We start from the raw sequence: 22,982 nt of genomic DNA, 5'->3' as shown, positions 1-22,982 counted from the left end.
GAGGAATCGGGCCTTCAGCCTGAATATTTGTCCTGATTTGCCATAAATGTTTGATAAAAAATAATTTAAAATGTTATTACTCTTTTCACAAACATAAAATTAAATAAAACATATTTAAAGCGCTACCCGGGCAGACGGTAATAACAAAATTCATAATATTTCAATAACAAATCCTGTTAAAATAACAAACAGTGTTATTATTTTAACCTGAAGTTCAACTTCAAGAAGAAAAATTAATAACAGTTTCTGATAAAATAACAATATTTGGTATTGAAGTGATATTATATTGAAAATGTTTAATAACACGCCAATAAGAGGAAATGTTATACATTTCAAAAACTCTCCTAATAACAAAATTTGTTATTCGTTCGGTATACTGACTTAGAAATAAAATTACCACAAATCGCACAAATGGAAAAGTTTCTAAGTGTCCATAACACAATCTGTTATTATTTTTTCTTTTGTTAAATATGTTTAGATCTTTGGGATAATTTTGTCTAATTTCGTCGGGGTCAATATTTTGGCCATGAAATGGGGTCCTTAAGCTAAAATTATTCTAAAAAGTTGAAATATTGGAAGTTGATTTTTTAAATTATTTGATATACCCCCTAAGGGACTTTGCTAAAATTGGCTAGAACTATGGGATAATTTTGACCAATTTCGTCGGGGTCATTATTTTGGCCATGAAATGGGGTCCTTAAGCTAAAATTATTCTAAAAAGTTGAAATTTTGAAAGTTGATTTTTTTAATTATTTGATATACCCCCTAAAGGACTTAGTTTAAAATGGTTAGAACTATGGGATAATTTTGACCAATTTCGTCGGGGTCATTATTTTGGCCATGAAATGGTGTCCTTAAGCTAAAATTATTCTAAAAAGTTGAAATTTTGAAAGTTGATTTTTTTAATTATTTGATATACCCCCTAAAGGACTTAGTTTAAAATGGTTAGAACTATGGGATAATTTTTACCAATTTCGTCAGGGTCATTATTTTGGCCATGAAATGGGGTCCTTAAGCTAAAATTATTCTAAAAAGTTGAAATTTTGAAAGTTGATTTTTTTAATTATTTGATATACCCCCTAAGGGACTTTGTTAAAATTGGCTAGAACTATGGGATAATTTTTACCAATTTCATCGGGATCATTATTTTGGTCATGAAATGGGGTCCTTAAGCTAAAATTATTCTAAAAAGTTGAAATTTTGAAAGTTGATTTTTTTAATTATTTGATATACCCCCTAAAGGACTTAGTTTAAAATGGTTAGAACTATGGGATAATTTTTACCAATTTCGTCAGGGTCATTATTTTGGCCATGAAATGGGGTCCTTAAGCTAAAATTATTCTAAAAAGTTGAAATTTTGAAAGTTGATTTTTTTAATTATTTGATATACCCCCTAAGGGACTTTGTTAAAATTGGCTAGAACTATGGGATAATTTTTACCAATTTCATCGGGATCATTATTTTGGTCATGAAATGGGGTCCTTAAGCTAAAATTATTCTAAAAAGTTGAAATTTTGAAAGTTGTTTTTTTTTTAATTATTTGATATACCCCCTAAAGGACTTAGTTTAAAATGGTTAGAACTATGGGATAATTTTTACCAATTTCGTCAGGGTCATTATTTTGGCCATGAAATGGGGTCCTTAAGCTAAAATTATTCTAAAAAGTTGAAATTTTGAAAGTTGATTTTTTTTAATTATTTGATATACCCCCTAAAGGACTTAATTTAAAATGGTTAGAACTATGGGATAATTTTGACCAATTTCGTCAGGGTCATTATTTTGGCCATGAAATGGGGTCCTTAAGCTAAAATTATTATAAAAAGTTGAAATTTTGAAAGTTGATTTTTTTAATTATTTGATATACCCCCTAAGGGATTTTACTAAAATTGGCTAGAACTATGGGATAATTTTGACCAATTTCGTCGGGGTCATTATTTTGGCCATGAAATGGGGTCCTTAAGCTAAAATTATTATAAAAAGTTGAAATTTTGAAAGTTGATTTTTTTAATTATTTGATATATCCCCTAAAGGACTTAGTTTAAAATGGTTAGAACTATGGGATAATTTTGACCAATTTCGTCGGGGTCATTATTTTGGCCATGAAATGGGGTCCTTAAGCTAAAATTATTATAAAAAGTTGAAATTTTGAAAGTTGATTTTTTTAATTATTTGATATACCCCCTAAGGGATTTTACTAAAATTGGCTAGAACTATGAAATAATTTTGACCAATTTCATCGGGGTCATTATTTCACCATGAAATGGGGTTTCAAGCTAAAATTAATCCGATAAATTAACTTTTGAGAGTTCTTTTTTTTTTATTTTGTTATATTCGCTAACGGAATTGATTTATTTATTGAGAATTTTTGAAGTGTGAATAACAAAAACTGTTATTATTTTCACAGAGCCAGGAAGTCGGAGCTGACGTTGAAGTTCGAGCTGGAGTGTGACCTCGGAGACTGCATCGGATTCATCTAATTTTCAGCAACTTTTACTTGGAGTCGGAATCTGTGAAGTCGGGTATTTTTGGAGAGCTAAAGTCGTCGTTGACGTCATATCCTGCATCCAGTGTCGGAGTTGTCTTCAAAGTATGGATTCAAAGTCGCTTGGAGGTACCCGACTCTACAGCCCTGACTAGTACAGAGGAGTTATGGCAACTGCAGGTTTATTTGCAAATTATAAATAAACCAAAACAATAACTTTTTTTGTTATGGAGACATACCAGTGCAATAACATTTTTTGTTATTATGCTGCTCCACCTCTCCGCACAAAATAACAAATCTTGTTATTCCTTCATGATTCCTTCTGTGTTATTGGTTTGTTATTGCAATAACAACATAATAACAGTTTAAGTTATTCTTCGAACAAATCTTTGTTATTGATTTTTGTTATTTTAACAACTAATCCGATCATCCCAATAACATATTTCGATCTTCTCACAATATCAAAAACTGACCTTCCCAAGTTATTTCCGTCTGCTCGGGTAGGCAATTCGCGGATCTGTGAACTAAAATTTTATCAATTTCCCATAATAAATTAAACAAATGCTGATATAAGCTTAGTTTTTTTTTATCGATTTCTAAGAATTCAACTATTCATCTACCTATTTCCACATCGAAAATCGAATTACCATACCAAAATTTGTACACGCTTTAAAACCATTTCTGATCACTTTTTGTTATTTTAAAGCAAAAAAAAAGTTGACAAGACAACCTTTTTCTTATGGATCAACTATGGTCCCCTTGGAAAGAGCTGTCAAGGAGGAACTTTTATGTCAAGAAGGCCTGCGAGGTTAAAATCCATTTTACACTCTTTGTGGTCGTACAAAGGGTCATTTTACTCTGAAAATAAGCTTTATCGTTGTGAACAATAATATCAGCAATCTAAGCTTAATTTTAGGACCCGATTCACGGTTTTGGAAAAATCCCGGGAATCTTGTTCCCGGAAATTCCCGGGAATTCCCGAAATTGAAAAAAAAATATTTTGCTTTGAAATTTAATATTTGGTTGTGGAAATAGATGACAGCTGAATACTTATTAATCGATAAGAATTTTATAGCATTAACATTTTTATTCAGCATATATCGCATCCATTTGGCTTATAACGGAAAATTGATAATATTTAAGTTTACAGATCCGCGAAATGCCTAGCGCTATTTTTTATTGAATTTTATATATTTTCAAAAATACTGAGTATTATATACGTATATTCAGGATATTATTTAAAAAATAATATCATATTTAAATGTTTTTTTCATTTACATCATTTATAAACCGTCACACAATAATCCACACAAGCTGAGAACAATACAATCCACTGTATATCGCACACTGAAAGCCAGTCCCGTTGGCATCGTTCAGCAAATGGCTCCAAAAGTGCAAACAAACACGTGCACTCACACAGCCACCCAACCCTAACTGCCACGCTCTAAAGTGTCAACAGATGATTTATGTTTTTTGCGCTCGGTCCAAAGTTTAAAGTACGTCCATAAAAGAAAATGAGAAGAAAATTGCACCCAGCAATAATACACTCCCTTTCCTCTGAATAAAAGGGGGTGGGGAAGGAATTCCTGCACGAAAGGGTGAATCATCCTATTGTTGACAGTTTGGCTAGTTTTCACTTCGGACAAACTAGGAAGCTTATGGTGTTTTTTTCTCTTCTAGGTTACATTGTGGCAAGAAGAAAATTCAGAGGACATTCAACAATGGAAACCCACACTAGTTAGTTCGCTATTACCGTTGTGATGACTAGCAGTTTCAATGCTGCTGAAAGCTCACTCTCTATTGTTCGCACGGACACAAAAGCTCGGGTGGAAAAGTTTATCGCAAAAGAAAAACTTTTCGCACCACCACACGAGCAAACGAACTATTTTTTTTTACTTTTTTGTTCTGCTGACATTTTTCACGTTGAACAAGTGGCACAATAAACAGAACCAGATCCAAATAAAAGGCATCATATTTTTCACTGCAATAAAAAAAACAAAAGAGTGTGCACAAACACATACGAGACGACACCGTTTTTCCACTAGAGTTTCGGTTTCATGGAAGTGCGACGCAATTGAATGCAATTTCCATTTTCATTCCACACATTTGCAGCGAGAGAGGCACTTGAAAACTGCCACTGCACTTGTGCAAAGGCTAATCGGCGACGCGGCCGCCGCGGTTTGGTCAGAGCTTTCGAAACGTGCAACAGACTTCTCGCTGTGTCTCTCTTTCACAGTATACAGGAAAACTAGGATAATTTGGCACCTTTTTGTTTGACACTTTCAAATATTTACCCAGAATAATGTGAAAGAACCAAAGAGGAAGTGTTAAAATCAACGTGAGCAGGATGGACTGCTAATTTACACTGCATCTCTAGCCCATTTGCATTGTTTTGCTTGAACTGTGAATTTAAATCCACTTTCAAGAACACATCTAAACAATATCGATTTTAGACGTGACCTATTTTTTTGACAAAGATCGTGGCGTCAAACAATTGGGGTTTCACTGTAGGTACGGTTGAGAATTGAATTGGACGGTCGTTGTTTTGGCAAGAGGGCACACTTGTTGTGTCAAGATCTAGAGAACCTTTTTCAATGCACTTAATGCACGCGACAGGTTGTTTATGTTAGTTGCCGTGCTTGGTGACGGTTCTGTCTTCTCTTTAGTTATGGCTATTCATCAAGTTTTGGAATTCAGACATAGTCGATCAGTTATCAATCTACCGGATTTCGTCGGGTGTATAGTTAACTGGAAATCTACGGAGAAGTATGTTGGTGACACACAGAAATTTTTAAAGCAATTTTGAAATTCTTAAAGAATTGGAAATGACAATTTTTAAACTTTAAGAAAATCTTCGCTTTATATATCCTTTCTCATTGCATTTCTATTATCAGCTTATCAGCACTTGGACCATAAATTACAGCTTACATGAATTATATAGTAATAAAAAGTTCAAATAAAAGTTAGCATGCAACTCTCATGAGTTGATTTCACTGAAAATTAGCAAAAAACTGCGAAAGTTATTAAAAAAATGCAAAAGATAATGAGGTTGAAGGCCTAAAAATGCCAATCAAAAAACAAAAACCAAACATGATAAATGCATGTAAAAAATCCCGATTTAATCCCACCTAGGGTGAGAAAGAGCCTTTCTTACAAAAGAATATAACAATGGTAGAGCTTCTTTCAATGCAGAACATCGACTATGTTTATTTATAACGTCAGCACAAAAGAAAGTGAAATGATACAAGAAATCTTTTAATGAAAGCTATGTTACGATATGTTTTCCAAAAGAAATTCAAAACGCAATTTTCACCGAAAGAGTATTTTTAATCGTACATATTCTTAATCAAAACAAGTATTTATGACAAACGCGAGCATAGCATAGCGGTGCAGGAATGTTTGCCATTCAGCTTCTATGAAAGTGACAGAGTCAGAGAAAGCTGTTTTTAAAACCGCACCGCTACACACTCAACCGCGAGAACCTTAGGTAGATAGCCATTGGTGTCGCGAACATTGAAAACTTTGTAAACATCGGTAGACAAGCTACTACAAACGAGTATATCTCGAGCCACAAAATATATGCGCCAGCATTCTCGCGCCAGTAATCGAAGCTCAACTTGACAACTTGTCGACTTGGCGGCGAAGCGTCGAACATTGATGCAGTGTGATTTTTTTACGATTTTTCCGATTAAAATTCATGCTGAATTGTAATATTTACGAAGATGAAAAAGATGCCCAGCCTTAAAGTAAAACCCATACCTTTCTTTAGTAAGAAAGGCAAAAGTTAAAATTAATGAGTAAGACATTAAACATGACCTCCTGAATACGTGAAAGTAAAAAAAAACTCAAAAAATTAGGCATTAAGAATTTATTAAAATATAACAAAACCCATTTACGAGGTAAAAAGGTGAACAGTCCAAACTCGATTATTCGAAGCCCTCGTAAAGAAAATCCCTTGGGATTAGTGAAACGCGTAACCATTTTGTATTTGTCTTAATTTTGCTTTTCGAGTTTATGTAGGCATATGTGTAAATTCAAGATGGTGGCCATAATGGCGGTTATGAAATATTGAAAAAAACAATGCATTTGTTATTTAATAGGCAATCAAATATTTAAATTGAGCTAAAATGGGGTCTCATTCAAACGTTCGGATAACTAAAGTTTCGATAATACGAAGTTCAATTATCCAAAGATTTGAATGTGATTCAAATTCAAGTTCTGCGACCCTATTTTAGTCAAATTTGAGAACAAAAATACCAAATGCAATATTTCTTCAAAGCCATTTTAGTCGCCATCTTGGATTAAAAATTCTAATTAACTTTAGAATAGTTTACGGGTCATGCTTAAGCTTGACAATCAAATATAAGACATGGTAAAAACATGTGATTCGATTCGAGTTCGAAGAACAGTTAACCTTAGTTTCTAAGCTACAAGTTTTGTGTTTTTAAAACAGAATGAAAATATATCTTCGGATTTATAGGCATTTTCAGTAGAACAAGGTTCGTAGTAAAATCAAAGTCGACCGCGTTCATTATTTCAAATTTCTGTGTTCTTAACATTCCCATTGAGAGCTGATGGGAATCGATCCCAGATCCATTTGCTTACAAAGCAAACACCGTTTATCAAACTCATTTATTGAACCTAAAATAAATATGATTTAATTGTGATTTTTTTAATCAAACCTGTTAAGAAACCCTACTAATGGGCAAATTAACGCAATCAATCCAATTTTCACACCCTCAAGTTGAAAGTCACCATGGTAGGGGAGAGTGGGGAGACTTGATCCCAAGCCTGTATCTCGTCAGCATGTGGGTAAAACAGCTAGCTTTGTTCTAGAAAGTTGTGCGAAATTGACTAAAACTCATTGTAGAAAACAAAGAAAAAATTTAAAAAATGTTTGGATTGAGTTACACACATTTTTCTAAGAAGTGCTGCAAAAAACTTCCAAGAGATCTTTTTTCTTTGTTTTGATATGTATAGAAAACACTCAAAAATTATTCAAAAACATATTTTTTATACATGAATTGTTTGATAAACATATCAACTCCAAAACCCTTACGCATTTGACGTTAAATTTATCGTCATACTATTTTTACAATCAATTGTTTAAAAAAGTGCGTTTAGGGAGACTTGATCCCTGCATTTTTACAGTCACTGGAATCAGCCTCAAGATTAAATAATTTGGCTGGGTTTTCGTACATAATTTCCTTTACAGTTGTACATAACTAACTGCAGTTTGAACCATTTTTCAAAAGTTTTGTAAACAAAAATTATCAGCTTTTGTAAACATGCTCCATTTTGGTCTAAAAAAGAAAATTTTAAGTTTTTAAATATTTTACATGCTAAACTTGTTATATTTTGAACACAAACGTACAGGTTTAATGTGAAATTGCTGTATCTTATAGAAAATTAAAAGTTTGGATGAATAAGAAACATTTTGCTTAAGATTTCTTCAAAATGTTGAAAGGGGGATCAAATTACCCCCAACATTTTGAAAATGCCGGTTTAAAATATTTTTTAAAAAAGCTTGGCATTATTCGAAGAATATATCTGATGAAATACCCTTATCAGCCAAACATAGTTGAATGTTTAAGCTTTCAATTCATGCAAAAAGATCATAGTTTTGTGAGAAATTGACAGAGTTATGTGCGATACAAAAACAAGGGATCAAGTCTCCCCACTCTCCCCTATACGGTACCTACACGGGGAAAAAGAGTTCCCAAAATCGTGAAATCGTGAAAATGGGAACCACGAACAAAGTGTTCAAATCCCATGGTACGTTTTTGGAAATCGTACCATGGAATTTAAACACTTTTTTCGTGGTTCCTATTTTCATGAACGCTTGTTCACGATTTTGGGAACTCTTTTTTCTCCGTGTAGGCAGAATGAAACAATTTATGTTGATTCAAAATTCAAAAATAAACTGGAAAATATTTTCTAATATTCACTCAGTGAATTTATGCAAAAATTTAATACAGTTACACAAAACGAAGCGCTCTCAAATACTTGAAAACAATTGCTAAAATTATTTTTTCTAAATACACTGACACCGTACTTTTTTTTTTTTTTTGAGCCGATTCCATCGTTTAATATTACATTACGCCATTACATGCCTTTGCAGTAATAAATCGCGCTAACAACTATCCAACATTTCACAGCAGAGTTTCGAACGACATGATTTATTTTCTCATTGTTGCAGTGAGGCTGGAATAGCTACTAGTAACAGTAAACTGTCCGGATTTTTTTTTCTGATTCAGTAGATTACAATGTTCTTGCACTTTGTCTCCAGCTCAAAAAAGCAAAACCCTCAATAGTTGGAAAAGTTGGCTTATGTTAGATTTATAGCTTTTCTAAGTCGGTAAGACAACTCAGTCAAACAGTGGGAGCGACCAGTGATGAATCGGTGACCAAGTTGGAAAACTAATTACTCATGCGGGATTATGTTGGAAGCTCATACCATGACATGCGTTAGGGTACAAATAATGTAGGAAATGTAATAATATGCTCAGAATTCGTAACATTGAAATGTTCTTATCGGAACTTGACTATTGATAACGTCACATAATGATAACACAAATTACAGAAAGCTAACGATTCCTATCGCCTGCCTTCGGATTTGTTCCTAATTCCTTCCCATCATCGAAATGCCAAAATCGCACTCTATTCAAATCAATAAGCGACAAATTGACAGGCACGCGACCCATTCCTCATCGTTCCAACCTTCCGAGAGCTTTTTTTCTGCTGCCGGCCGGAGAATTTTCCGAGGAGAGGATCCTTACACGGAATGCCGACCGGCAGCAGAGGTAAGCTCATTTTTCAGTCAATTAGGCACGTTTCGCTCGATCGGAAAAAGGAGTGAACCTTCTTCGCGTGGCGCAGACACCCACCCCGGCCAGGAGGCCCCGACCGTTTCTTCATCACATTCCGGTGTCGTTTGTTAATGACGCGCGTTTTTCCCTCTTCCGCGGGATGGGTTGCGTGGGGTAGGCAGTTGTTGGAGTTGGTTAAATAACAAACGACCGGTTAAAGTTGTTTGCCAAGTACTTTGCGTCAAACTTGACTCAGCTTTTGCCGGAGATAAGTTGTACTTGTGCGACTGTCAAATTGCTGTCATTAATTTGTCAAATTGGAGAACATTATCTCATTCTTGAAGGTTTCAGAAGAACTACAACTTTTCATCAGCAATCAACTTGAAAGGTCGTGTCTTGGAAGATGACAGATTTAACAGGTCGTCGTGTTCGTGTTATTTTGTCGCACGTGCACTTTGAGCCACATTGAGTTAAGAATGAAATTTTGTGGAACTTTTATGCCTCACATTTTGACCATCACAGATCCCCAAAACATGGGTTCAATTGTGAGATATTCAACAACAAGCGTAAGAACTTCGTACAATGTTGACCATCTTCATATTAAATGAAGTTCGTGCTATCTTGACACTCAGCGCAGTTGCGACAACCGGTCAAAGGGAATTTTTGACATTTGTGCATGCAATTAAATTAAATTTAGGGTCGAACAGTCTGCAAGTTTTTTGTTCACATTGCTGGCTCTATAGATGTATATTCAAAGTTTACTCCTAATTCGATAAGATCTGTGCAAACCAATATCCGTGACAAATCTGAAGAAAAACCACTCTGAAAAGTTAAGAAGCGGTTACTAGTTCAAACGTGCTAAGTACGTTATTTTAGCACTATCGCAAGGTGTCAATTCTCAATAAATTAGACTCGTCACCGCAAAATTTCACAGCACGGAGAAATGCCCCGTCGCCACATGTGTGAACAGAACCGCTGGGTGGAAACACGCGCAATCATTTGCATACGTCGTAATATTGCGCCTTGTACCGGAAAGCAATAGTAACTTCATAGAAGCGTCCTACTGTTGAACTGCACCGGCGTCGACTGCCCGTTGAGTGGCGTCTTAATTAAATTCACTTTAATTAACACAGACCAGCCGGCCCGACTGAGTGTGTCGACACCACCATGTAAAGTCGGGTTTGGCGAAGCCTGTAATCATTTTCACTGTAGAGAAGACTGGTGAAATTGAGTTAGTTTTTACAAATTACTATTTATTTTTGAAAAAAATTCTGTTTTTTTTATTTTTCCTGTTTTTATTGTTGAATTTTTTCACAAAATTCACCAAAATTTCCAAGCCTCCCCAAAACCCCCCTCTCAACGAGTCAAACGCACGTGACACTTGGGCCACCTCTGCCTGATGTCGTCAACTGCGCCACGTGTTAATTGAAACTGAAAGTGATAATCGGTAATTTAATCGACCCATATGCATTGTTCGCACGTAGCAACGATTAATTCTGTTGTTTACTATGTTATCCAAATTGAAAACAAACCACCACGGTGACACGAATATAACGAACTTACCGATATTGCACAGCAACCGGCGGGCCACCTGCAGCAGGTTCTGACACTGATATCGGACCCGCTTTTCCTCGAACAGCTCGAAGGCGGTCAGCAAGTGGCCGAGAACGTATCTGTAAGAAGAAAAAAAAAACAAAAACACACAATAAAATCGTAAATGTCTGGCAGGGAAATTGATGCTATTATTATTTTTTCTTGCTTGTTACTTAAATCTGAACCGGGTTGACCCATGTCACGAGGCTAATAAAACAAAGCCATAATTGCGACGGTTTTTTGAGATGTAATGTTTGGAATATTTTCCGCTGCATTAACCTCACTCAGACAAGGTTGATGGTGACAGTTTGGTGTCCCCAAACGGACGAAAACGATTACTGTTTGATACAATCGTAAAGAAGTCCCACAAAGTGAAACAGTTGAGTATCACAAGTTTGTCATTTGATTTATTTTTTTTTTTTTTTTGTATAATGAAAGGTACTTGTACACTCCGAACATTTTTATTCTGGATTCGTGAGTTTAATAAGAGTCTTAACAGCAATAGTAAAAGCCTCTAGGCGGGCTTCGATATAAAATTCGCCAAAAAAATCAATTTTGAACCAATTCTTGATCTTTGAAAAGCATAGGAAAAAAGCATTTTTTTTAAATTAAAAAAAATTAAATATAAAAATTAAAAGTTATTTTTTTTCCATGGGGTCAACTTTGGCTGTGTTTTCCACTAACATTTTTTAAAAATTATATGCAAATAAGTATGCAGTAATTTCTGTTGTGTACTAGACCATGACTCTATGCATTTTCTTACAATAAAATGATTGTATCATTCTATAGTAGAAAATGTGGAAAACAGGCAAAAAATGAAAAAGTTACTGAAAAAAACATGAAAAAAGACTATAAACGCAAAACTTGTTTACCCCGTTGGTTGGTCAAATTCAAATTAAAAAGTGACGAACTGTCACTTTTTACACGGCGCTCACGCAGACTATCAAAACGTTTGGTAGTGTGTGTGAACTCCGTGTAAAAGGGGTGTCAAACTAAAAAATGGCCCCATTCTTTGACAACTGTTGGTGTCAAACCATCGGGGTTCGAGTGTATTTGTTATTTTTTATAAAAACGTTACTTAATCCACCCTTAGGTGGTTGGTGCCTTCCTCACATTCAGAGGGTAATGCTATCCAAAATAGATACAAAAGGGCGGACCTTTCAGTGTTCTATCAACTTGATTCATTATTCATACCATCAGATTGGGTAGTCAGATCTTCATAATTCAGGGCACTTATGTGCTTATAACTTTTGATAGGGTTGTCAGATCTTCAGTCTATTGTACTCGTTAGAAAGGTCTTTTGATTACCTATCCATCGACAGGTCGCATGATAGATCCGGATAACGTTTTCATCGAAATATATGAGATCCGGTCTCTAAAAAGTTCATAAATAACACTTAAGTGCTTATAACTTTTGATAGGGTTGTCAGATCTTCAATCTTTTGAACTCGTTGGAAAGGTCTTTTGATCACCTATCCATCGACAGGTCGCATGATAGATCCGGACAACGTTTTCATCGAAATATATGAGATCCGGCCTCTAAAAAGTTCATAAATAACACTTAAGTGCTTATAACTTTTGATAGGGTTGTCAGATCTTCAATCTTTTGAACTCGTTAGAAAGGTCTTTTGATTACCTATCCATCGACAGGTCGCATGATAGATCCGGACAACGTTTTCATCGAAATATATGAGATCCGGCCTCTAAAAAGTGCATAAATAACACTTAAGTGCGCATAACTTTTGATAGGGTTGTCAGATCTTCAATCTTTTGAACTCGTTGGAAAGGTCTTTTGAATACCTTTCTAAAAATGTATAACATGACAAGGTTTCTTACAAAAACCACCCTTTTTACAATCTTCCGGACTTTTGTTAGAATCGTTTTTTTAGCATAACTTTTGAAGTACTTTACTAAACTTTATAATTTTCAACAACGACGGATCGAATGAGAACAATACGGACATTTGCTCAGAATGTGATTCTGAGTCGATAAGTATACATGAAGGTGGGTCTATGAGGTCAAATTAAGAATTTCGTTTTTCGAGTGATTTTATAGCCTTTCCTCAGTAAGGTAAGGAAGGCAAAAATCAAGAACTTAATTAACCTAAGCGCACTCCGGTTTCCCCTGACAACTATTTCGGACCCTCAAATATGTAATTCTTATGTAAAACTTCATGATCTACAACATTGTAGAACATAGTAAAGCAATTTAAGTTTGTGCAGAGAAGTTAAAAGCGGTTTTTTTTAATGCCATCATAAGTGCGGTGCTTCTGGGGACGTGCAGTCCGGTTTTTTCGTGATGATTTTTGTCTCTTTTGTGTCACTGTTTGTGTGCATGGGGTGATTGGTCATAATAATTGAATAATGCCATCATAAGTGCGGTGCTTCTGGGGACCATCATAAGTGCGGTGCTTCTGTTTTTTCGCGATAATTTTCCTCGTAAATGATCGTAAAAATTTATTCTAACTGGCAGTTTTAGTATAAACTCATCAAACTATCGATTTTATGAAGAGTAAAGCGTCATTTATTTACTATTTTTGAAATTTGCTCGCGTTATCTAAATTGTAAAAACAGTAAAAATATACTGATAAGTACAGCCCATAGCACTACTGCTCGGCTGGCACGCGTTCGATAAAAAAAAACTTTTTAAATAATCAATTATCTATCTTTCCGCAGCCGGCTGCCTAAGATTTAAAATTTTCAATCGATAAACAAAATGCTCATGGTCACATCACTGCCACTCGTGAATCCTGACCTCATACCCATCTACTAACCCCCTCAAAACTCATGTGATACTTTGTCGGAGATGCAGTCGATTGGGCGGTCTCTATCACTCAAGTATCGGACTAAGTGGATGGGAATGCCACTTCCCCGTGACCCTACCACTGGTCGTGGCCGGCGCCGGTATTGATCAGCATGATAGGGGGGCCTTTGAGAAGCTGCGAAGCGAGGAAAGATAGCACCCACTCATCTTCCACGGCTCGTGGATGTAACTTCTGGAGGTCCTGGTCAATAACGGAGCAGCAACTGCGGGTGGGCACCTATGCTTATGCTTATGCTTAGAAGTTAAAAGCGTTTTTTTGTATTGCTCCATTCGCAAGCCGTTCATAATCGCTTTTAAAACATCAACTGTCAAAAGTATAAGAATTCAAATGGGCTATACTAAGACACAGGATTTTGCTCGATTGGTACCTCCATTTGACAGTTCTCGTGCTTCGATTGGTACTTTTGGTTTAAGATGGCCGTTCTCCAATAAACTCCAGGTTCTCTAGGCTATACAAATCAACAATTTCGCCTATTTAAGTGCCCTCCAGCTTTCCCTAGCGATTATTTGTGAACCTCAAAAGAATAAAATTCTTATGTTGAATTCCAAGATAAATCCAAAGCTTTTATTAAGGACATGACAACATAACATTTATGACAAAAATTGTTTAAGTAAATAAAACAATCGATTGAATTGTTTTATATTTTTCTCTATCCTACTGTAATCTATTTAAAGTTGTTTCAGTTTATATGGGAATTCTGAGCACAGTTGTGACACGTAGTAAAATTTTACTCTCAAAACACACTCGTCACACGTCCTGTTCAGATTTGTGTTAACTTTCTATGCGAAAAATTTCACAAAAGTTCCATTTTTAGCCCTGAAAATCGCAATTATACTAATATCTCGGAAACGGAGTTGAAAAATTAAAGCTAATTACTAAAAAATTAAGCTAATCATGCCTTTTTTACATGGGCAATACATGGACAAAATTTGATTCAATTTAAAAAAAAAAATATTAAAAAAAAACTATTTTCTCGTGTACTTAGCAGTTTCGCAGAGGCAACCACAAATCGAATCAAATACCATCATGTTAACACTTTGGAAAGTTAAGACCATTCGAATGAGTTAGATAACCAAGAAACTAAAATAGGAAAATAGTCTTTTGTATCGCGAATCGGTCAATTTTAAATTTCTCATCTGTTTACCTAATACATTAGAGCACATTTCTGCAATCATCATGAAGATTGAAACATCATCATAACAATCCTAAGAGCAGTAAAACCGCATCCAATTTGTTCCAGTAAGTAGAAGACCCAGCCAAGTGCCATTCAAATCCACTTCCCTATGTGCTGTGCGGCCAATAAAACATTACTGCGCTCTGGAATACTATAATGATCATCAGCTCAAGGAACTCTAAGCCTGTACGGTACGTACGTACGTGTGCCTACCTTTAAATGATGCACGAAAAATAAATTGAGCAGCTTCTCGAATATGGCCTCGAGCCCATAACAAAAGTCAACCTATCGTGTCGTAACATCGTACCGGACGGACCGTCCCTCGGAACATGTGGCTTACCTGAAGGTGTCCTCGATGTAGAATTGGTATCTTGATCGGGATTCATTGTCGCCGGCGATACACACGAACAAAGCAATTTGCTGCTGCTGCTGTGGGTGGGAATGATTATTACAGTTGTTGTTGCTAGTGCCGTTGGTGTTGCACTGCGGCTGTTGTTGAGCATTGTTGGTGATGGTGGTGGTGCTGCCATCCAGTGACGCCAACGTCGGCAGCGAGGTCAGGGAAGACGCCGACGTCGTGGAAATCTGCGTCTGAAGTTTACTGACTCGGGAGCTTTTAATATCGAAGATAAGAGTATTGTGCTTGTTGCCCACCACCTGGAATAATAGAAAATGGGAAAGAGAGAGTGAGTGAAAGGAAGGAAAACGGTGGTTAGAGTGGGTCACAATCAGGGGGATTGTGATAACAGCTTAAGTTATTAAAGCTGGGTGAGGATAAAACGTTTTCAAGGAGAAGATTGATATAATAGTTGCAGGAAAATCATCTAAGAGCACGAAAGTTTTCGATAAAACACGTTTAATCTCATTTTTCCATCTAACGATGCGTCCACAGTAGACGGTAATGAGTAAAATTTGCATTGATTAGTTTGAGTTAAATGTTTAAATTTGAGTAGTTCTCAAGAATTTCGCATTTTTTCTGAGATTTATATTTTTCTTGTTTGATTTGAATGAAACCTTATCAATTCTCTACGTAGAAGCTATTTTGCATCACTAAATTTCCCACACAAGTCGGCACACCGTTTTAATAGGATGTTGGTGAATATTCGAAAATCTGTTTCTTGAGAATGAGATTTTCTGAAGGATTTGGTGTCTTTGAGCAGGTTGTAGGTCGACGCTGTCGTGCTATCTTGTCGCACCCGCCATTTCGACGTTCCGAGAAAAACGAATCTGTGCAGGTCAAAAGGTGAAGCATTGTTAGCTGCACAAAATTACGTTCTTTACCCAATTTGTCCCAAAATGCACGTGCGGCAAGTTAGCACGGCGGCTATGAGCTGACGATTAGAACTTCAAGATTTTTTTATATGTGTCCAAAACATGCATCATTTGCGCATAATTTTAGGAAGGTTATATTTTTTTTACAGCATTATGAATTCTAGAAAAAATATAAATTGTATCAATTATGCATTTTAAAATTAGATACAAATTGGTAATCAAAAATGACTTTTCAAACTTTCTGATAAAGTGCACCGTTTCCATGTTTTTAGGATCAGAATACCAAAAAAAATGTTTTTGCAAAAAAACAGAGAAAATTTTAGACTGCCGGTTGCTGAGAGACGGCCTCTAAAGGGTGCACAGCAACCATGGAAGTTGTTGTCTTCTTATCCCAAAATAGTCGAACTTACGGACCCAATTCTGCACCAATGTGACTGTCAAAATATTAAAATTTTGTTGTTAAATATTTTGTAAACAGTATTTTAGAGGATGAATCAAAAAACATATCGATAGTTTCCGAACAAACTGAAATGTCTATAACAAAAATCTAAAACATTTGAAAATTAATTTTTAGGTGCAAAATCAAATTGGCAATCGATAACATTTACATATAGCCTCTTTAAGTTTAAAATTAGTGAAAATGTGTTTTTCTCAGTGTTCCCTAGTAAGCCCTTATTTTTCAACTGACAATATCTCGGCATCTTTTCGTGCGATTCTTAATGTAAAAACCCGATTTAATATCACCAGAGGTGAAATAGAGCCTTTCTTACAAAATGATGAAACTCCGAAAAATATATTGGTGAATATAAAATCCAGTGAGAATTTGACCTAAAGCTTCGAATCTTTTTAGACTAAACCTAGAATGCATTTTTTTTTTAATTTCAGTAGTGCATTATGGGTAGCAAGATAATTATATTTGATTTCGAAAAACTTATTGGATTGACATTATTAGCCGGGACTTTAAATTTGATGTTCAGTATATGATTCTGTATAAAACCAAAAATTTAATGGGAAAAAATAAGACGAAAAACTCTAATATGGCTAATTCTCTGGAAATACATTTTGGAAAAGCTTCAAATTTTGGGCCCAAGCAGTTTATGGCACATGTTTTCGAATGGCTTTTTGTTTGAAACTAAATTCTTTTAATTTCATAGTGTTATCTGTAAAACTGTCCAAAAAATACATCTAAAAATGGTTTTGACCACATTTACTGCCGTTCTACGCATAATTGTCCCTTGTCAGTTTTGGACGATTTTGACTTTGTGACATTTTTAAGTTTAGTCTGATGTGTACTTTAAGAAAAACACATAAAATCTGGTTCTTCATTAGGAAACTCATGAAAAACAACAAGTCTGTTTGTCCCATCGTTGTACTTCTACGCATAATTGTCCCACCGAGTATTTTCATGTTAGGAATCATTAGTTTTACGAAGCATTATGTCTTGTTGTGATTAGGGACACATAGGGCGCATAGGAACCTACGGGACAATTATGCGTAGAACGGCAGTTTACTGGTCGAAAATTGTGAATCGAAAAATAAAATGTTCGTCTCCGACCCCACGGCTACAAATCTGAAATATGAAAATTGTGGGTTGTACGAGCGATTTTCCAATGATGGAAATTTTTAAGAGCGGGTACAGACATCGCCCAACAGGTTAGTATTTCAGGAAAAAAAAAGTATTTCAGGAAAAGAGCTCTCAAAAATCAGGCTTTGAGTTCCGGGTTTCGGGCCAAAATTCAATCGAAAGAGCGCATCATAACATTCAAATTAGTAATAGATTTTTTTTGTGGGACGATTCCCCGCCGGACACAATTTTTTTAAGATTTCTGAAAAAAGCAAACCTTAAACCTTTCTTTTGTAAGAAAGGCCAACATATTTTTTTTGTAATTTTCTATGCTATTTGCATTGATTATATATTCTGTTATACGACCTTTTAAATGTTAAGCTATAAACTTCTTACTATTTTTCCAAACAGCCAAACTTTCATTTGCGTCTAAGACAGCTAAAATCGGATTGAATGGCGCGGAGATATGATTTTTTGGTTTTTGCGAAAAATTACGAAAATGGCAATTTTTTGGCATTTCTGGAGGGCTGAAAATACTAATATTCAAAAAGCAGGAAATTCACAAAACCATCGTTTTTTAACATTTAGGACAATTTGACTAATTGTTTCCGAGATAACAAATAAATAAATAAATAAAGAGGTTTTGGGTGACTCACCACACATAACCTTCGGACTCCTAGAAATGAGTAGAAACTTGCAACAGAAACCACAAATGACCCGGGGTTTAAGTGGATTGCTTTACTTTTTTAAGAGCACATGTTTGCATTTTCAACCCCTATAACATATCTGAAAATTCTGAAAATAAAAAATACTTGAGATAAGAAAGTCAAGAATTTTTCATCCATGAACCATTTTTTCGGAAAAGGTATTGTTTTCTTTTTTTAAAGATTTTATTTGTTTGACATATTTGACATCAGAAACTGGTGAAATTTTCATCACACAAAAAGGGGTAATATTCAGCCATTTATTCCGGCTTACGTCGATGGATGTTTACATGTGGAGTAGGTTAGACATACTCTTTGTTTACAAACTCGTTTGTAACACTGTTTGCTTGTAATGTAGGATTTGATAATTTCAAAAATATTCTCAAATTTTGAAGTTTGTATTTTATGACAAATTAAACCGCAAATGAAATTTGAAAAAAAAATTGCTTTCTTAGACAGCTTATGCACGTGAATAAAGCACAAGTCCAAATTCAAAATTCAAAAAGAACGCTACTTAAAAATATACGACACCTGCAGTCCGTAAACTGTTGCCAGGAGAACTCAACGGAATTTGAGTCCGTAACCTGTTGCCAGGAGAACTCAACGCATCACACACCTGCTACGTAATTGCGAATGGTGATGTCTATAGGTAACGAAAAAGCGAAACCTCAACTGACGCTCCCACTTCCAAATCTGCGTACCATACAGCCAGGTTGACAAAATATTTACTTTAAAAATTTGAGCTCCTAAAAAAAGTTGAAAACAACCGTCACACACCATTTCCTTCGACGTCGACGAGGAACCTGGCACGCGGCTTCTGCTGCTGCTACTAGCCAAACATCCGAATTACACGTTTTGGCGAGTGGATTTCACAGGAAAACCAACCAGCGATAACGGGGTCTGTTCGACACTCGGTTGCGAAATCTGGTTGCCGCGGACGTCACTGTAAAATTCCACCAAATACAGCGCGTCACTGGGCGAAGAAACGTGACTACGTGAATCAGAGGACTGCGGTACTACAGATATTTGTGACGAAATATTACACGTTTGAGTAGGATAGATTAGCACATGCTGATGATTCAATTCCAGAAGCCTTCAATTCGGATGACTTGCATGAAATTGATATTTGTTGAGTAGTTTCACTTTATAGAAGATGATTCACTACCTCTTGTCACCAGACACTATAACGATTTCAGAAATGAAGAGCATTTAACTAAACACATCCCATTACGCTTTAAATTAAACTGAAATGTTCACACATCCACAATTTCCAACAATCCAGTGCACTAAATCGCTAGAGAAAGGATCAGCTCATGCAGAAAGATATCGATTGTGGTACATTGAACTTTGACCACACAGCCACACATGGGAAGTTTCAGCTATCTTGAGGAATTCCTCGAGAATTGAACATCCGGAAAACTTTGCTGTAACCCTGTAACAATTAGTGTAAGGATTTCAAACTTGGACAAACAAATTCGTCATGATATTTGATTATTTATTTGAAAATTCACCAGAATTGAAAATTCAAAATATCTGCCCAAGATTCACACGGGTTTCCAAATTACACAAGTCCCCCCTATGACCACTCCAAACACGTGGCATGATCCCGGGACACGCACCCCAGGCCGCAGTTACATCCGGTGCGGGCATCATATTGTCCATCGAGCCGGAAGCGGCAACCATCGACCGCAACCGATTGGAAAGTCCTGGTCGGTGCGGTGCAATTTCCCATTGAGTATAGCATTTTCCGGGCCACTGAACCGACCGGCGGCATAGCAGCGAAAGATAGCGCAGATAGATCCTCCTCACCCATTAAACTCAATGTGTGTTTGTGTGGGCCGAGGAACGAAAGTAAAAGATTATGGTGCATCACCCACTTGTTTCACCGCTCCGGAATAGGTCAAGGGAGTTGGGTTAGTTATGCCAAAGCTCGGCTACCGATCTACCACAAGAAACGGACACAGCAGTGGCGTAGAGAAATGTTTGGAATTTCTTTGAGGTTTGTTTATTCCGGATATACTGGGGATGTGCACTAGAACTGAACAGTCATTGGAAGGCATTAGAAAATTATTATGTCGGATTCAATAATACACATGAAGATGCTTTGTTTGAGGAATTTGAAGCATTAGTTCAATTCTTTAGAAGCTTTGGAGCAATGATACAAGAATCTTCGTTGAAAGAGTAAGTCATATGATGTAAGTACCGAAAAAAATGTTGCATTTGGAAGCTTGTTGACAAATTACCAAAAAAGTTCGAAAATCTACAAACTTTCTTTCGGAGCTGCTATTTTCTTGTCAGGCCATTCTTTAAAAAAACTGTAATTAGCAAGAGCAGTAAAACACTGCCTCCAAATAGCTTGTTCCATTTTTTTTATGTCAAAGGACAGGACAGAATTAAAATTTGTTTACATTTGTAATGCAAATTACTGGTTATTACTAGTTTTCAAGGGTTAAAGTTTTGCCTTCCTCACTGAGGTAAGGCTATAATCCTGCTCTAAAAATGAACTTTGTACAAAAACGTCGTAGACCCACCTTCATGTATACATATCGACTCAGAATTGAAAATATGTATGTGTATGTGTGTGTGTATGTATGTATGTGACCAACAAACAAGCTCATGTTTCTCGACACTGGCTGAACCGATTTGACCCGAACCGACTTGGTTTAGGGTCCCATAGATCGAGTTTTATACAGATTGAAGTTTCGATAAGTAGCTCAAAAGTTATGTATAAAAATGTGTTCTCACATACATCCGGATCTCACTTAAATGTATTTAAACTATGTTCGGATCCTCCATCCGACCCATCGTTGTTTAGGTTATCAAAAGACCTTTCCAACGAGTTCAAAACATTGAAGATCTGGCAACCCTGTCTCAAGATATGGCCCCTTAAGTGATATTGATGTACTTTTTGGAAGCTGGATCTCACTTAAATGTATGTAAACTATGTCCGGATCCACCATCCAACCCATGATTGGTTAGTTTATCAAAAAACCTTTCCAACGAGTCCAACACAATGATGATCTGGCAACCCTGTCTCAAGATATGGCCCCTTAAGTGATATTGATGTGCTTTTCGGAAGCCGGATCTCACTTAAATGTATGTAAACTATGTCCGAATCCACCTTCCGGTTAGGTAATCGAAAGACCTTTCCAACGAGTTCAAAACATTGAAGATCTGGCAACCCTGTCTCAAGATATGGCCCCTTAAGTGATATTGATGTACTTTTTGGAAGCCAGATCTCACTTAAATGTATGTAAACTATGTCCGGATCCACCATCCGACCCATGATTGGTTAGTTTATCAAAAAACCTTTCCAACGAGTCCAACACAATGATGATCTGGCAACCCTGTCTCGAGATATGGCCCCTTAAGTGATATTGATGTGCTTTTCGGAAGCCGGATCTCACTTAAATGTATGTAAACTATGTCCGAATCCACCTTCCGGTTAGGTAATCGAAAGACCTTTCCAACGAGTTCAAAACATTGAAGATCTGGCAACCCTGTCACAAGATATGGCCCCTTAAGTGATATTGATGTACTTTTTGGAAGCCAGATCTCACTTAAATGTATGTAAACTATGTCCGGATCCACCATCCGACCCATGATTGGTTAGTTTATCAAAAAACCTTTCCAACGAGTTCAAAACATTGAAGATCTGGCAACCCTGTCTCGAGATATGGCCCCTTAAGTGATATTGATGTGCTTTTCGGAAGCCGGATCTCACTTAAATGTATGTAAACTATGTCCGAATCCACCTTCCGGTTAGGTAATCGAAAGACCTTTCCAACGAGTTCAAAACATTGAAGATCTGGCAACCCTGTCTCAAGATATGGCCCCTTAAGTGATATTGATGTACTTTTTGGAAGTCTATGTCCGAATCCACCATCCGACCCATGATTGGTTAGTTTATCAAAAAGCCTTTCCAATGAGTCCAAAACATTGATGATCTGGCAACCCTGCCTCGAGATATGACCACTTTAGTGATATTTACGTACTTTTTTATTCCGGATCTAAAAAATAGATGAAATTTGTGTACAGCCATTGTTGGTAATGAGTGACGAAGGCTCCAACCACATAGGTGGATTACGTTATTTTTTCTTCAAAAACTTCAGGTAAAACGTAAAAAAAAATGATGTCGATTAATACAGTCAACCTTCCTATTCGGAACAATTTACATTTCAGTCAAGCTTTGTTATGCTCTGATGAAATTAATAATATTTTTGTGAAATTATAAGTTAAATTCAGGTTTTCCACAATTATGTGAGGAAAAATACCATTCACATTTTTTTTCTACTAGACTCACCAGTGATGAACATTTTTTTCAAATAATTGCCTTCCTGCTTCGGAGCTTTGTCTATATACAGCAATTCCCCACGAAAACAGCATGAAAAAAAACACAAGTGCTCGAATCGGGCTGAGCACTTTTGTTTTTTTTTTCATGCTGTTTTCGTAGGGAATTGCTGTATATTAATATATTTTGCTTTTCCTTCATTTATCAAAACCTCAGTATCATTTAGATCATCAGAATCTTCCAACCAAATATTCAGCGATGAAAGAAGA

General features: G+C 36.1%; 1 protein-coding gene across 5 annotated transcripts in view; it reads right to left on the bottom strand.

The window, feature by feature from the left end:
* Positions 1-22,982, bottom strand: part of LOC120422973 (cGMP-dependent 3',5'-cyclic phosphodiesterase-like) — a 121,208-nt gene that overhangs the window by 42,275 nt on the left and 55,951 nt on the right. For all 5 annotated transcript variants that reach the window (XM_052708939.1, XM_052708938.1, XM_052708941.1 and 2 more), the window contains exons 5-6: positions 15,223-15,539; positions 10,855-10,964 (exon numbers count right to left, since the gene is read on the bottom strand). In XM_052708939.1, coding sequence (XP_052564899.1) covers positions 10,855-10,964; positions 15,223-15,539 — 427 coding nt within the window. The remainder of the gene's footprint in view (positions 1-10,854; positions 10,965-15,222; positions 15,540-22,982) is intronic.

Source organism: Culex pipiens, chromosome 2 (genome assembly GCF_016801865.2).
Source record: "Culex pipiens pallens isolate TS chromosome 2, TS_CPP_V2, whole genome shotgun sequence".
Taxonomy (NCBI): domain Eukaryota; kingdom Metazoa; phylum Arthropoda; class Insecta; order Diptera; family Culicidae; genus Culex; species Culex pipiens.
The sequence above is the reverse complement of the archived record's forward strand: the minus strand, read 5'-3'. Positions and strand labels throughout refer to the sequence as shown.